We start from the raw sequence: 16,194 nt of genomic DNA on the forward strand, positions 1-16,194 counted from the left end.
TATTTTTTAAATGTTCTATATTAACTCACCCTCATTTTTACCAGTGACCCCTTTAAAGTAAGGTGCATTAGCGGGTTCCAAAACAAGCCACTGTTGCTAAATAGGTTTCAAGTTTCATATTTTGTTTAATAGCAAATTTTGTTCACCAGTAGCAAACTTTACACTTTATGTGAAATAGTACATGTAGGATATCCCTTAAAGGACAAGGAAAGTGTAAAGAATGTGTCTCCATTGAGAGGCATACCTTTGCTGGTGTCATGTTTTTGTTCAAGTTCGCTGATTTTTAAGGCGTTTCTTTGATCAGCAGCATTTAAAAAACAAAAAAACAAAAAAAACCTAAGTTCATAAAGAGATATTCCCATTATTCTGTGCTCCTGCACCAAGACCAAGACTGCAGAGGCTGCGCAATTGTTGAGACCAGAAGGCAGCACGTGCGCATGTAAAACTTCTATTGAGCGTGCTTCCCTTTAGAGGGATCCTGTCATCGGAAAACGTGTTTTTTTCAAAACGCACCAGTTAATAGTGCTACTCCAGCAGACTTCTGCACTGAAATCCATTTCTCAAAAGAGCAAACAGATTTTTTATATTCAATTTTGAAATTTGACATGGGGCTAGACATTTTGTCAATTTCCCAGCTGGCCCTGGTCATGTGACTTGTGCCTGCACTTTAGGAGAGAGAGGCTTTCTGGCAGGCTGCTGTTTTTGCTTAACTGAAGGAGTCTCAGTGGGACATGGATTTTTACTATTGAGTGTTGTTCTTAGATCTACCAGGCAGCTGTTATCTTGTGTTAGGGAGCTGTTATCTGGTTACCTTCCCATTGTTCTTTGGTTTGGCTGCTGGTGGGAGGGGGGGGAAGGGAGGGGGTGATATCACTCCAACTTGCAGTACGTACAGCAGTAAAGAGTGATTGAAATTTATCAGAGCACAAGTCACATGACTTGGGGCAGCTGGGAAATTGACAAAATGTCTAGCCCCATGTCAGATTTCAAAATTGAATATCAAAACATCTGTTTGCTCTTTTGAGAAATGGAGCAGCACTGTTAACTGATTAATTTTGAAAACATTTTTTTCCCATGACAGTATCCCTTTAACGTCCTTGGAGCAGCCATCCACAGATCAGCTAGAGCCCTCCCACCTTGATGTGTGCACCAACCACAACTCTAACCCGGTTGCGGTGGTGAAGCGCAAACCAATGGGGGATTACACACACCGATCGCCTGTCTCTTACAATTTATTCATACTCTCAGGCAATCAGTGTGTTTCTCTCTCAGCGTCAACAAGTTTATTCCTGGCTGCCGTTTGCTTTCATCTTTATTACTTTATTATGGTGTCCAGGGGACATCATTTTGGGGAATGCACTTTTAGTTCACCAGAGCAATGTTGCATAGTCGCTGGAAAAAACATGGTAGCATGCAGAAAGAGGAAATAACGTTTAATTCTGGAGCACAGTACTGGAGACAGGAACGGTGTTTGAACAATTATTTCAACAAGGGCCCTTGTCCTTTAAAGGAACAGTTCAGTGTAAATATAAAAAAAGATTAAATAGCCTGTGCAAAACAAAAAAAATTCTAATATAGTTAGTCAAAAATGTAATCTATAAAGGCTGGAAGTGACTGGATGTCTAACAGAACAGAACACTACTTCCTGAGTTGCAGCTCTCTAACTCTGAGTTAGTCAGTGACTTGAAGGGGGGCCACATGGGACATAACAGTTCAGTGAATTTGCAATTGATCCTCTGCATGCAGCTCAGATTCAAAAGAAAACAGTTATGACCCATGTGGCCACCCCTCAAGATAGACATCCAATGATTGGATGTCTAACATAATAGCCAGGCTTTCAGTGGAAAAAAAGAGAGCTATAAAGCAGGAAGTAGTGTTCTGGCTACTATGTTAAACATCCGTCAGTGTTTATACATTACATAACTAACTGTAATGAAAAATCTATTTATTTTGCACAGCCTATCTATTTACCCTGTTTTTATTCTGAATAATTCCTTTAAAGCACTGAATACATTTGAACACATTTTAGGCTTCATCTACAGACGATGACCAGGGTACAAAAGTGTAAAAAAACCTCTACCTTGCCGTCACAAACAGGGACCTGAGCTTTCCATGAATGCAGTGCAGACTTTTTGTTCTGTGCTGGATAATCTGATAAAGTATGGGTTTTGGGCTGCAACTCGGAAAGATTGTTCGATTGGGTGACATTTCGTATGATATGAATTGACGATTTATTGATAATGACATAACGAAGCAATTGCCCACACCTGCCCAGGAAATAGGCTTTGAGTCAATTGTTCAATTCCTTTTGAGCCCCTAAAATGAAGTGATTGTGCTAAAAAAAAGCTTCAGTTCCTCACATTTTTATGCAATCTTTTTGTTCAACCCACTGAGCTGATAGTCTGCAGTACAACTGCATCTGAGTTGTTTCATTTAAAATTCATTGTGGTAATGTGCAGAACCAAAATTAGAAAACTGTCCAAAAATGTATGGACCCAACTGTATAAAATATGAGATGCAGAGCGCAGAAAGACCCTGGCCAAAGGGCTTATTGAAAGAACACTAAAGGGTTTAGATTTTGTACAATGACCCCTTTTATATCAATATTGGTTTCTGATTGTGTGAATGTATCTTTCTAATACATATACGTAAACATATATGTATAGGGATATATTTTTTAGTTTCTTTGCTAGTTATGGTCTGACCGCATGACTAGCTGGTACCTTTACTTGGAAATGGATCTAAACTATTTTGCTATTCCTTTATTAAGTGATGATCAAGTGGTACATTTTTTTCTGCTGTCAGGTTAGGACTTCTATTATGTGTTTGATAAAAGGCCCTTTTCATTTTGCTGCAATATGGGTCCTTTCTTAGAGGCACGGGCAGATGGTGGTAGCTGTAATGCATGTAGAAATAAAAGGGAGCTGAGAGAAATGAGTGAGTTAAGAGCACTTGATTCTTATACAGAAGGGAAGTGGCTGCAGGGAGGGAAATTTGTTTTTAAAACTGAAGTTCTCCATGAGGACGCAGTTTCTTTGTAATCACCACATGTGATATTCACCCTTAATCTTTGTCTATTTGAAAAACATCCTAACATAGTAATACATTAATTTAAATAAAGGCAAGCAGTCAAAAACATAAAATATATGTTCTTTGATTTATAATAGATTATCTACTAATACAGTATATAGGAGTGGTGATCCCTTGCCAGAAATCCTTCAGTCCTGATACTTGCTGAAAGAAGGTTTTGGGTGGAAATTGCAATACTATACTGCAGTCTATTTTAGAGTAGCTCTGATCAATGAAGCAGGAAAAAGTTATTAATATCCTGCATTATCTCATTTTCTATTTTTACTTATCTAACTTCACAATTCCCTATAGTTATATATTTTTGCATAACCTGTATTCTTCTTCTCAACAGGTTCACACCAAGTGGCTTAAACAGGGGAGAGCAGTGTATCAGCTTCTTTATAACCACAGAAAGGACAATGCCGCCTCCATCAGACATTGTGAAGGTGGCTATTGAATGGCCAGGTGCTTTTCCACGCTTAATGGAAATTGATCAGGTATGGATTTTTAAATTACTTTATTTAAAATGGGCCTGTGTGTTTACATACTGTTAAAGTAGCTGTTGGTAATAATATTATTTGGTTTAGATCTTCTGTAAAGAATTTCACAGCCATCCAGGAAAAATATTAACTCATTAATAAATTAAACAACATTGTCCTCCAATGTTCTATTTGTACATGAGTAAAGAACAGGTTAATTGATTATAAAAGTGGCAATAAATGGAACATTTTCCACTCTGGCCATTTTTTTGTAGGTATAGGCATACATCAGGGCTCTGTCCTTTGTGCATTCCTTTTTTTTTTTTTTTTTTAATTCATTTTGCTTTCAGCATTGACTTCTTTGGACTCTATCTAATTTAATAATTTTCCTGTTTGAGACCAAAACTGCACAGCACATTCTAGACGGGGCCTTACCAGTACTTATAAAGTGGAAGAATGCAACCGCACTTGTGGTTGTAAATTACCCCTTATAACTAAACAAGGAACTGGTGTGAAAATTAAAATTTAATGTAAGCATCTGTTGGAAATAAGACATTTTTAAATATAGTCAGATAAAAATACTATACAGTTTTAAATAAACAATTACTTTTCCCTCTCCCCCTCTCAGTAATCTGTCTCATCAGAGACAGATTTTGATGACAGTTAGGCCTAATACATCATAAGTCGGGGTGCGGTCTCCCTCTGCCTAGAATTTGTGTTAGAGCTACCTCAGTGATGACCATGGTTTCCCCATGGTGTTACCTGTAATCCAGAAATGTAGAATCTGCCATATTGGTACTTATTACGTTGGTACTGTATTAGCTCTGTAGATTCTACAATCTACTGTACATCATGCAAAGGTTGTGTTGGTCTTCACTGCTATATGTAAGAACCAGCCAGACGTGGAAACTTTTAAGTCTCTAAACTGCATTTGTTTCTGTCTTTCTTTGCTAGAAAAAACCATTATCTTCCATAATCAAAGAAGTTTGTGATGGGTGAGTAAATATAATCCTATCAAAGATATTGAAGCTAGTAGAGCATAGCACTCAATAACAAAATGTTTGCATATAGGGCAGTGCTCTCCAGAATATTTCATGTGAAATTATATTCCCTAAACAAGCCTTTTTCCACCAAAGGCCCTCAGGTTTATCACAGTCAACACTCAGGCTTCTTCCATTTAAAACTTAGGTTTACACAAAATTATTAATTATGTTTAAAGCATCTGCAAACATTGCTGATTCTCATACCTGTCCTTGCCACCACAGAAATCATACCCAAATGCAATGTAATGCAATGCTTTAAAAAAAGCAAAATATTCAATTTAGAATTATTCAGGCTGCATTTTTATGTATAAGAAACAAGCAGTCCAGTCTTACCTTATATCTTCATTGTTAGAAAAGCACTGTCATACCCACCATAATAACGCTGTGTGTAAAAACAAAAATGTGTATGTTGTTCAGTGTGTTAATTTAGCAATACTGGTAAATTTTATGTTGACTTATTTTTTATAGATGTTTTATTTGAAATGTGAAGTACCTTCTTACTTTTTTTTATAAGCCTTGGGAATAAAAATTTAAATGACAACAATGCCCCTGTATACTACACAATGATTTAGGGCAATGGTTTTAAATAAATCTACAAGTTTGGTATGGGGTTATCTCTTAGAATGCTTTCTATAACTGACATTCTGTCCATCCTATTGCTAAACTATGGGCTTAGGGCAGTTCACCTGGGCCCTCTAAGTTTACTTCTCTTAGATTTAACTCCTACCATTTATTTTAGTTTGTTAGTTGTGGCCATGCTGACCATAAAAATGACATTAATTACAACAATCAAAATGCCAGCAGCCAGATTGCATTAAATTAAAGGGTAAGGTGCTGGCTAGTAAAGATGCTTGTAATTGTATGTTGGTACTGGTGCAGGTACTGCTGCAGGCAGTAGGTTCCCCTTTTTGTGGTGTTGGAAGAAACCAGCAGCTACTGAGAGCAACATTTGCAGTGTTGGACTGGGACACCAGGGGCCCACCAAAGAACCTTAGACCAGTGGCCCACTAAAAAACTTTAGACCAGGGACCCACCAAAAAACTTTAGACCAGGGGCCCACTCTCAGTATTATTTTCTTCCTCTCCTCACTCAACCTCCTAGTTTCTTTTCTTTACATATTATAATCTATTATTCCATCTATTTAGCCTCTTTGTTCTCACAGAAATAAGGAATATCCATAAAATAGGCCAAATATTTAGCAACATGAGGGCCCACCGGGAGTTTTCCTGGTATCCCAGTCCAACACTGTACATTTGTAAGGCACACCTTTGTGTGAAGCAATGTTAATACACCCAGCTTGTTTGAACAAGAGGTAAAGGCATACAGTTTTCTCTACATAGGCCAAGTAAATGAGGTGGAAAGCTATCTGACATTATTCAACTCCATAGATGGAAATATATAAATTTACAACAAAAGGATTAGAACACACGTTAAAGACATGGTAGAGCGTTTTAAAGCAAGTATATGAAGTGTGTTGTCAACAAGTAATATATCTTGTTGTTTTTGTAAAATATGTTTACCAAATAAGATTTTGTGAAAAAAAATATCTTTTTTCACTTTTCTATTAAAAAGTGTTGTTTATATTGTCATTGAGATCAGAGTTTCTTTTTATTTTAATTGTAGTCCATATGTGCAAAAATTAGGTCCTCGCAAGCATTGAATTGTGTGTGCATAAAGTATATGCATATGTTCGACAATTTGCTGTGTGTTTACTATTTTTTCTGAATTTATGCTTTAAGCTGACATATAAACAAGTTTACATTTTTGCATTTAAAATATTTCATTTTCTTACAGATGGAGTATCTCAACTCATGAAAACTACGCACTGCAGCATGCAGATGGTTCTGGGTTTTATATAACAGAAAAAGTAAGTTTTAGCATAATTTTTGTTCTAGGGCAGATGAAATGTAGTAGTGAGACAGAGATGTCCACATTCTCTTGTGATATTCATTTTTATGTACCATACTGTAATGCTGGGACTATAAGGCAACACTGTGGGCCAAATTGGGATGATGCAATTCTTTTGTTCCTCATATTCATATTCATATATTTCATATCTGACCTATTGATATCTGGCTTATTTTATCTGTCAGTCAAGACCTCTTGGCCAATAAGCTGCCCACATGGTCAATCCAGTTGGATGTTGCCTGGGCAGCCTTAGTGCTGTTATTCCCATATACAGTAGCTAACTGAGAAAGCCGCACCAGTGGAGTGTACAGTTTACATTGGTTACGTTCTGCCAGACTTGCCCATATATTCCTTCTTATAAGTATTTTTTCAAGGATGCAATGAGATGTTGAAAATAGAATTTGGTGTCACTGGAACTATGGGTAAAATGTCCTGTTTTAACATTTGGAACTATTTATAGAAAGTCATATTACATATACACTACAATTTGCTTGGTGTGCCATGCAATTATATGTAACTGTTTCCCATTCAACTTAGCAAAGCTTTTTATACTAAATGTTTACCCACAGCAAAATTTACTGGTCACCCTTTTGAAGGCAACAATCTGTTTAGTTGCTACATGTTAAAAGTATCTTGTGCAAATGTAGCTACTTAGTTTTGCCCATTAGTCTATTTCAACAGTCAGACCAATAAAAACAGCAGATCTGCAACTACTATTTTAAATCCTCTGGTTAACAGCTGACATACTGTATGTGATCCATTAGCTCTGTGACTACTTCACTTGGGGTTTACTGAACAATAACAGTGACAACCAAATACTGTCACTAATTATCAATTCTACAGTAAAATTATATTTATTATTCAGTTATTAAAAATGATTACCTCATATGCTTGGCATTCCTGTTTAAAGTGCTAGATCGCCTTCAGTTAACTTTCAGTATTTTATGGAATGTCTTATTTTATCTGGATGTAGAGGATGTTGAGTTTTAGAATCTTTATATCTGAACAGTTAGCCATAAAAGACATTAATGCACTGGGTGGGAAATGGTTTTCCTAGTCTGATTATACTGAGAAATGTATCATTTCAGCTAATTTGATCATTGCACATAATAAAGTAGGTAATTATAGAAAAAGGAAACTGCTTGTCTGAGCTGGACAGGAAATTGTGTCTCCAAAATAATGACAAAGAAACTCCCTTATTTCCAGAAGTCATTCTTGTTTATCACAACTGATGGTTTCCTCCCTTCCCATTTTATTTGTTTTTGTTTCCTTTAACATTGGAAACTTATTGTGACTGATTGACTAGGATGCATGTTGTAAACTGTGTAATCTTTAACATACATTATGATTTAAAGTGCTTCTAGGGGAATGTCCGGATTCCTATCATTTCTTTGAATTGTATTAAGGTGTTGTGCTGTTTATCTGAATTCGACAAAAAAGAATAACTTCTAAGCAGTCCTTGCTTTTTCAACTTTTTCTTCTTCAGCAGTTCTGGAAATACAGCTCCAAGCATTGTTATAGGAGAATGCAACTGTGATTTTCTAAATACTAAGAGATCAAAGGTTTCCCATGGTGGTCCTACACTATTACAGAATATCACAGGATTATAGCTCATGTAGTGATATTAAGGCATGGTTACTTTATGTTAAAAATATTCAGAACTCTCAAGCCGCTTCCCATTTCTATCCATTTTTGTCCGTGGAAATTATTTGCAAATAATGCTATTGGCTTTGTTAACTAACTTAACCATTATTTATCATTTTATCTAAATAATCCAAATTTTTAAAAATGTTTTCTTTTTTCCCTGTTATAATAAAACAGTACATTGTACTTGATACAAACTAAGAAATAATGAATCCTTACTGGAAGCAAGCCCATCCTATTGTGTTTATTTAATGGTTACATGATTTTCTAGCACACTTTAAGTATGTAAATCCAAATTAAAGAAAATCAGTTATCCAGAAAATTCCAGGTCCCGAGCATTCTGGATAACAGGTCCCATACCTGTATTTGTGATCCTGCTATCGCTACAGACTGGAAATCCTAGTCCCAAGCAAAAAAACACAACTGTCCGGTAATCATTAATATGGCGTCTTTATGGTGTATAGTTTATAGATTATTAGACAGTAATCCTATTGAGTAATTGTTCAAATATAGTCCGCTATACTCAACCTTAGTTGGCAAATACTTTTAGTTGGCCATTCACTGGTTCTCTCCTAAGACTTCCACCCTAGACAATCTAAATACAGGTATGGGATCCATTATCTGGAAACCCGTTATCCAGAAAGCTCCAATAGACTACATTTTATCCAAATAATCCAAATTTTACAAAAGTGATTTACTTTTTCTGTGTAATGATCAAACAGTACCTTGTACTTGATCCAAACTAAGATATAATTAATCCTTATTGAAAGCAAAACCAGCCTATTGGGTTTATATAATGTTTACATGATTTTCTAGTAGACATACTGTAAGGTATGAAGATCCAGGTCCAGAGCATCTAGTCCCATAACTGTATAAGTATTCTCTTTGTTATGGTACGGCTTATGCTACCACTGCTTGTTGGCTAAAAAGTTATTTATATATTTGATATTTATATATTTGATTATTTTGTAATCAAACCCCCACACTGATATTTTCGAAATTCTGTACATATCATAAAAAAAGTTTGTAATGACTGCCTAGGAGAATCTGAGCTATTTCTAGCAAGCAAAGCCAACTGCTTGACTTGTTGTCAAAGTCCTTAATGTATCACGTTACCTTTTATAACATTTGCCTTTCTTAAACTCAGCTTTCACTTTGTTTATCAGTTTTCATGTACAAAAGACAGGTTCGTTTGGTTGATTGTGTGGCATATTATCTGTTTATGTGAAATAAAGAAACAGATGCATGCCAAAAAAGATGAAATATATTCCTGAGCTATTTCTAAAGTGATTCCGTAATTCAGAAATACCCACTACTTTGCATCACCCCCAAATATGTGCAGACTATATTTAAATTTAACCATAAACCACAAGCAGTTGAGCTAAATCATACTTTGCACTGAGTAAGGGATTTTTTGATAGCCTCTTTATTACATGTTATTGTGGCCATTCTTCACTGTAACTTAAACTTTGATTCTGTAGAATTTTAACCTTTTACATGCCACAAAATGTAGAATGTATATTTTATGGATAAAGGGCTGTAAGTACACAGAACTTTATTCTGCTGCAGTTTTGGGATGGGGTGGCATTTTAAAGGAGGTAAACCCCCCACTTTTTTTTGAAATGCATTTCTTATGTAGAAAAGGTACATAAACACTGTTTAAACTTCCATAAATAAAAATGTATGTTTTTTTCACAGGCATACCTGATTTCATGTTTTTAAAAGAAAAATCATGATTCTCTGACAATCATTTCCCAACATCCTTTAGGCTTACAGTATGTTGCAGGCCCTCTCTCATCTTGTTGCATATTTAAGAGTCTGGCACTTGCAAGGCCTTTTGCACAAATTGAGTAAATTGAGTGTGACATGAGTTTTCTGTAAAATAGAAATCTAGAAAATCAGCACTTCACAATGGAAGCAGTTGTAATGGAGGTTGGATCACTTTGTCAGCCTAAGCAGGTTTAATGAGGAGAACTAAACCCTAAAGACAATATGGGGTACAAATGAGTTATTTCATATACTGAACTTAGTACCTCCACTTAAATTTTCAGAATATCTATAACAGTAATGAGTCAGTATTTCCTTTTATTCTATAATAATAAAACAGTACCTTATACTTGAGGATAACTAAGCTGCATGAATCCATCAAAAAAATCCTATTAGGTTTATTTGATGTTTCAGTGATTTTTAGCTGGCTTAAGGCATGGTGATCCATATTACAGCTAACCCTTATCCACAAAACCCTGGGTCCCAAGTCTTACGGATAATAGATCCTACAGCTTGTATGCATACTTGGAAATTAATTAAATCTTTCTTAGCCTCTCCAAATGGAAACCAACTGTCAGATATTTATTATTATATTTTAAAAAAATCTAATGGGAAGATTTAGAACGGTAACAGTGCCTACTGTTAGACAAAATGGATCAATCACCCTTTCTGATTTAAAAATCTTTTCCAGCACTATTTAGCAATAAAACAAGCAGAAAGTTGCATTTTCTTAAATTTGTCTGTAGAACTAAGGAATGTTAAAATTTATTCTATACATTGTTATAAGCTTTCTGTCCAAAGGTTACAATAGCATTTAACTGATAACTACTTACTAATGAAATCCAGTGTTGAGAATTCATTTGATAAATTATCAAATTTGTTGTAATTTGAAATATTCTGGTAAAAATCTCAGAAAAGGTAATTAAATGTGATACAGATATTAGCAGTTTTTTATTTTTATATTAGCCATTTTAGAATTTTATACTGCTTGGCAGATTTGGCACAGCTCTTTTTGAAAGCCTAGTGTGTCAGCAGCCCTAGCTATCTATGCACATCTTGTAAACCTACTGGTTGCTGATGCATAGTTGAGCAAAAGGCTGCTATTAGCAGTCTAAAAATGTGAATATCTCTACAGGTAGAGTATGCAAATGGTAAAAATGCTCAGAGTTTACTAAATTACACAAAGCAATTGCAGTCAAACATTTCTGCCAATTATTCTGTGTAGTAGAGATCCTTTTTAGACATTGGAAATGAGTGTGGCATTGGAAATGAAATGACTACAAGCGTCATCAAAATCAAACTATTTGTCATTTGGCTTCACTGGGAATGATTGATTGTTTTGATAAACAGTGTTTTACTTTTTTTTTGCAGAACCGCAATGAAATCAAAAATGGAGCAATTCTAAGGCTAACATCATCTCCGGTGAGCAATAATTCTAATAAATGCCATTTTTATACTGTATCGCTAGGTATGCAGAGTTTTCATTTGTCAAATGCAGGTCAAAAACAGGTAGTTAGTCAATATGGGGCAAATTCACCAACAGGTGAAAATTTGCCAGTGATGGCTTAGCGCACATCGCAACACTTCGCCAGGCGTAAATTCGCCTGGACAACTCTAATTCTCGAAGATCGAAGTTGTGCACAGGATACCGAACGCTGGCGAAATTACGCCAGCGAAATTACGCTCAGCAGTTCGAAGTTATGCTAGCGTTGGCTAATTAGCATACGGCGTGCAGTTAAATTACAATGGCCGTATGTGCTGCAGCAAATACATTACACTACACAAGGCCAGGGAACCTTAATAAAACTATATAAAAGTTGTTATAATGCCCTACACATGTGCCCACAGTATAGTTTAGGTGCCATATGTTAGCAAATGTAGGGGGGAATGAGGCTACCCGAAAAAAAAATTACAATCTTTTTCAGTCTACCACCCTTTAAATAGGAAAAAACGCCAGCGGTTTTTGGGACTTAGAAAAATGTTAAACCATTCGATAGTCGAAGTACTGTCTCTTTAAAAAATACTTCGACCCCCTAGTTCGCCATCTAAAAGCTACCAAAGTCAATGTTAGCCTATGGGGAAGGTCCCCATAGGCTTGGCTAACTTTTTTTGATCGAAGGATATTCCTTCGATTGTTGGATTTAAATCCTTCGAATCGTTCGATTCGAAGGATTTAATCGTTCGATCGAAGGAATAATCCTTCGATCGAACTATCTGCGCTAAATCCTTTGACTTCGATATTCGAAGTCAAAGGATTTCAATTCCTAGTCGAATATCGAGGGTTAATTAACCCTCGATATTCGACCCGTAGTGAATCGGCCCTTTAGTGAATTTGCGTAGTAACGCTCTTTCGCCAGACCGTAAATTCCCCTGGCATTAGAGTGCGAAGTTGCGCCAGAATCTATCTCCTTGGCGAATTTACGCCAGCTACCGTTAGTAAATTGGCGAAGTGCCAAAATTTTCACCAGCGTTAGTCACTTCGCCCCTTTAGTGAATCTGCCCCTATGAGTATACCAATGTGTCTGTACTATAATAGAGTTGGAAACCTATTTAATTAATTAATTGCCAGGTTGTTTCGTTGGCAGGCATCGATGACGTAAAATGCTTGTGGAGCTCTACCCATAGCCCTATGAGCTTGGGAAGGAGTTATGGAATGTTTTATACAATAAAACAAGATCTGTTCTTAAACCTAAATCTATTACCCCAGTATTTAGAGATGTGTTTTTAAAAGTTCCCAGGATCTTTTACCCTTTAAAGGACCTGTAACATAAAAAATATTTTTTTAAAAATTTGTTTCTTTGTAACGAAAAAAAAACCACCAAGATAATTTTAACTTTTAAATCGCAAAGCTTTTATTAAGAAATTACTTACCGATTCTCTGCATGCACTCCTCTTCAGAAATGGCGACAGGGCAGCGATCTATTGTGCGGCACTCGGTTTCTCCTCCCTGCCTTCTATAGGAGTTAGCCAGGGAGGAGAAATCAAGGGCCGCACGATGGATCTGTCGCCCTGTCGCCGTTTCTGAAGAGGAGCGCAGGAGCTAGCATGTTTCTAATTTTTAATTAAGTGGAACTTTATGGGCGTGGCTTAGGAGCAGTGGTAAAATAGTCAAGGTGGCCTATGTAGAAATTTGCATGGCGTGTTTTTATTAGGTGTTTATTAGGATGTATTAATATTAGACTATATTAAAGTCATATGGAATCTCATGCTTTTTGTTCTCATTTTTATTGTCCGTTACTAATGAAATTATTCTGTATCATACTGTATGACTTGTACTGTTATGACTGTATGCAATATTCATATATTCTGCCTACCTCGAAAATTGAGCTTTCTTAAGAATATTTGTTTTTTTATACCTAGACCCTTAATGCCCAGCAGCTCCATGAGAGAATCCAGTCATCGAGTATGGATGCAAAGCTAGAAGCATTGAAAGATCTTGCCAAATTCTCAAGAGATGTCACATTTGCCCAAGAATTCATAAATCTGGATGGCATTTCCTTACTCACTCAGATGGTGGAAAGTGGAACAGAGTAAGCATTTTCAGACTTGCAATTTCATGGTGGGTTATCTGGTCCAGGTTTTAACAGCTTTCATCCTTGAAAGAAGAAACCTTAGAGGCCTATTTTGGTTCCCCTTTCGATAAATAGTGAAATCTTAACATCTGCATGCACTTCACCTTTCTGTGAAATATTTAGCAATTTTATAAGCATTCAAACAATTAACTTTTTTGGTCTTATCAATGAATTGTGCTCAATCCAGTGTAATGATGATCTTTTTAATGGTATGTCTCTGTAGACTTATAGGGTCGTTCCTGTTATACACAGAAAATTAAATCTTTTTTTATTATTTCCCATTGGTCCTGTCATACAGTAGCATTTAATTATTAGACTATGGACAAATACATTTGTTTTAAAAACCTAAAAGGATCAGTAATCATTTGCTGAGCAATAACTTGTATTGCTGTTTGCTATAATTTACCATCCTTTCATAAATCATCTTCAAAGAAAATAAAATACTCACCAATCAGCCCATACTTTTATACAGATGAGGGCATTAGAAGCACCTTCAGGCTTTAAACCTTGGGCTACAAGGTCAGCTCTGTCCTTTCAAATTAAGCTACTGACATGGGGAGCATTTGATAAATTACTCAGTACTATAATACTGTAATCTAAAGCTCCCCAGCTACAGACCTAGGCATGAGAACTTTCACCACTTATAGTGAGTTAAGGGTGAAAGTCCTGATGCCTATGTGTGCAGCCTTTGTATTCCCACTAATTAAATCTGGCAGACATTTTTTTAAACAGTGGGGGATTCTATGCCTTAAATTATGGTTCTAGCAGTTGTCCTTTTTACAAGGCAAGATGCTTTGCTAAGGTGGCACTAACTTTAAGTAGAATTCACAGTTTTTTACCTGTTAAGTGTGAATTATGCTCTTTTCATATAGGAGAGGAACTGTGTTCTCTGCACAAGTGATCCCTCCCTTTCTGTCAAAAAGCCTAATAGTGCTCCTTTCCACATTATATTTAGTATTTACAGTGCTATTTCTATGACCTTGAGACTTGGCCGGTACAGATAATTACTGTACATCTGATGTCTAACATCTAGTTAAGAAAATGTATTTAAGCTCTAAAATTATGGTTTTCCTTCTAGCTGTTTGTTCTGTAAAATGTACCTGTTCTTGTGCCTTTATTATCTATCTTTTTTTTTTATTTGCCAATTTAAATCTGTTTTTCATACATTACTGAACAAAAGCTCCAATTTCTTATGGCTTATGTAACTTGGAACACAACTTTTTGCATATGTTCTCTAATTTACACTGAGGGTCTGCAGAGAAGTTTGTTTCAGCAAGTTCCAGTATTCCAGTATTAGTATTTTACAGAACAGTAATTGTACAAATGGGGAAAACTATTTTATTGCATTCATATGTATAGTAACAAAAATATACACAATGACAAAAGCTTAATGAGGACATGTTAAAGGAAAAATATGCCCCTCGCCCTCCCCCCTTTTTCACATGAGCTCAATCAGTTTGGATTATGCTAAAGTAGGTTGCATAAACACTATCTGGACTTCCAAAAATAAATATTACATGTAAACCGCCAGTTGAAAGGAAACCATGATAGTATGTCATTGTGATGGCTGGGATACATCCACTTAGGCTCACAGTGTAATGCACTGCTGCTTTTCATAGTATGTGTTGCCCAGATTTGCTCAAAAGCAGAGGGACTGCAAGTCCCAGAATTTATCACTTCACAGTGGAATAAAGTGTTTGAGGAGTTGAATAACACTGTGCACCTAAATGGAGGAGGCTGGGGAAATGTTTTTTTACGAGCATCATGGTTTCCTTTCATTCTCTAAAATGAAGTAAGTCTATATATAACAAAAAATAAATACATTTTTTATGTATTTTTGGAAGTTGTGGTAGTGTTATACACCTGTTATACATAAACCCAACTGAAGAAGTTCATGTCAAAAAGATGGATGTATTTTCCCTTTAAGACACGGGAGGTAGTAGATCGATGCCCTTCATAGTGAATGCATTATAATTGGGTTTCTTACATACTGGCACAATAAGGTAGATATTAAACGCTGCTATTCTCAGTGGCTGAGTTCTGGCTCATAACTGAAAAGACAGGACCAGATATCATGGAAGTGCTTTAAGAGTTCATTTTAAAGAGGCTTTAAGTTTCTTATGGATAAATTAAGATATGGATTTTCTAAACATCATTAGCAGAATGTAGGAAAGGATGGGAGATGGCAGTGCATGCAAATTGTAAAAGGCTTTGAAGATGAGCAGTATTTTGTAATTTATTGCTTGCTTGACAGAAATCATGGATAAATATTTTAATAGGAAAGTAGTAGTAGGAAGAGAAAGTTGCAGCTGAAGGGGGGCAGATGAGAGACCTGGGGACTTGTTAGATGTATTTTTCAGTTTTAAATGGGATAGATTAGAGCAGTGATCTCCAACCAATGGCTAGCGAGCAACATGTTGCTCACCAACCCCTGGATGTTGCTCTCAATGGCCTTAATTCCAGGTTTGGAGGCAACTTTTGGTTGCATAAAAACCTGGTGTACTGCCAAATGAGCCTCCCGAAAATGTATAAGGTTTTAGTATGGTAAAGGTAGAAGGAGTGGGTAGAGCCAAATGTTGTCAAAAGAAACAGCTCAGAGGCAGTCAAAGATCTAGGTCTAGGTTGAGCTTGTCCCCCATAGTATATGATGAATACAATATGAATTTGTATTCATATATACAGTATTTTCATGAGTTTACACGTTTTTATATA

The 16,194-nt window shown here is 36.1% G+C and overlaps 1 protein-coding gene across 1 annotated transcript in view; it reads left to right on the forward strand.

The window, feature by feature from the left end:
* Window positions 1-3,419: 3,419 nt before the first annotated feature.
* Window positions 3,420-16,194, forward strand: part of elmo1.L (engulfment and cell motility 1 L homeolog) — a gene marked incomplete at its 5' end in the record, with an annotated part of 145,803 nt that continues 133,028 nt past the window's right edge. The window contains 5 exon segments of the mRNA NM_001096183.1: window positions 3,420-3,566; window positions 4,503-4,543; window positions 6,386-6,458; window positions 11,282-11,332; window positions 13,271-13,440. Coding sequence (NP_001089652.1) covers window positions 3,489-3,566; window positions 4,503-4,543; window positions 6,386-6,458; window positions 11,282-11,332; window positions 13,271-13,440 — 413 coding nt within the window.

The sequence above is a fragment of the Xenopus laevis genome, chromosome 6L, assembly GCF_017654675.1.
Source record: "Xenopus laevis strain J_2021 chromosome 6L, Xenopus_laevis_v10.1, whole genome shotgun sequence".
In the NCBI taxonomy this organism is placed as follows: Eukaryota; Metazoa; Chordata; class Amphibia; order Anura; family Pipidae; genus Xenopus; species Xenopus laevis.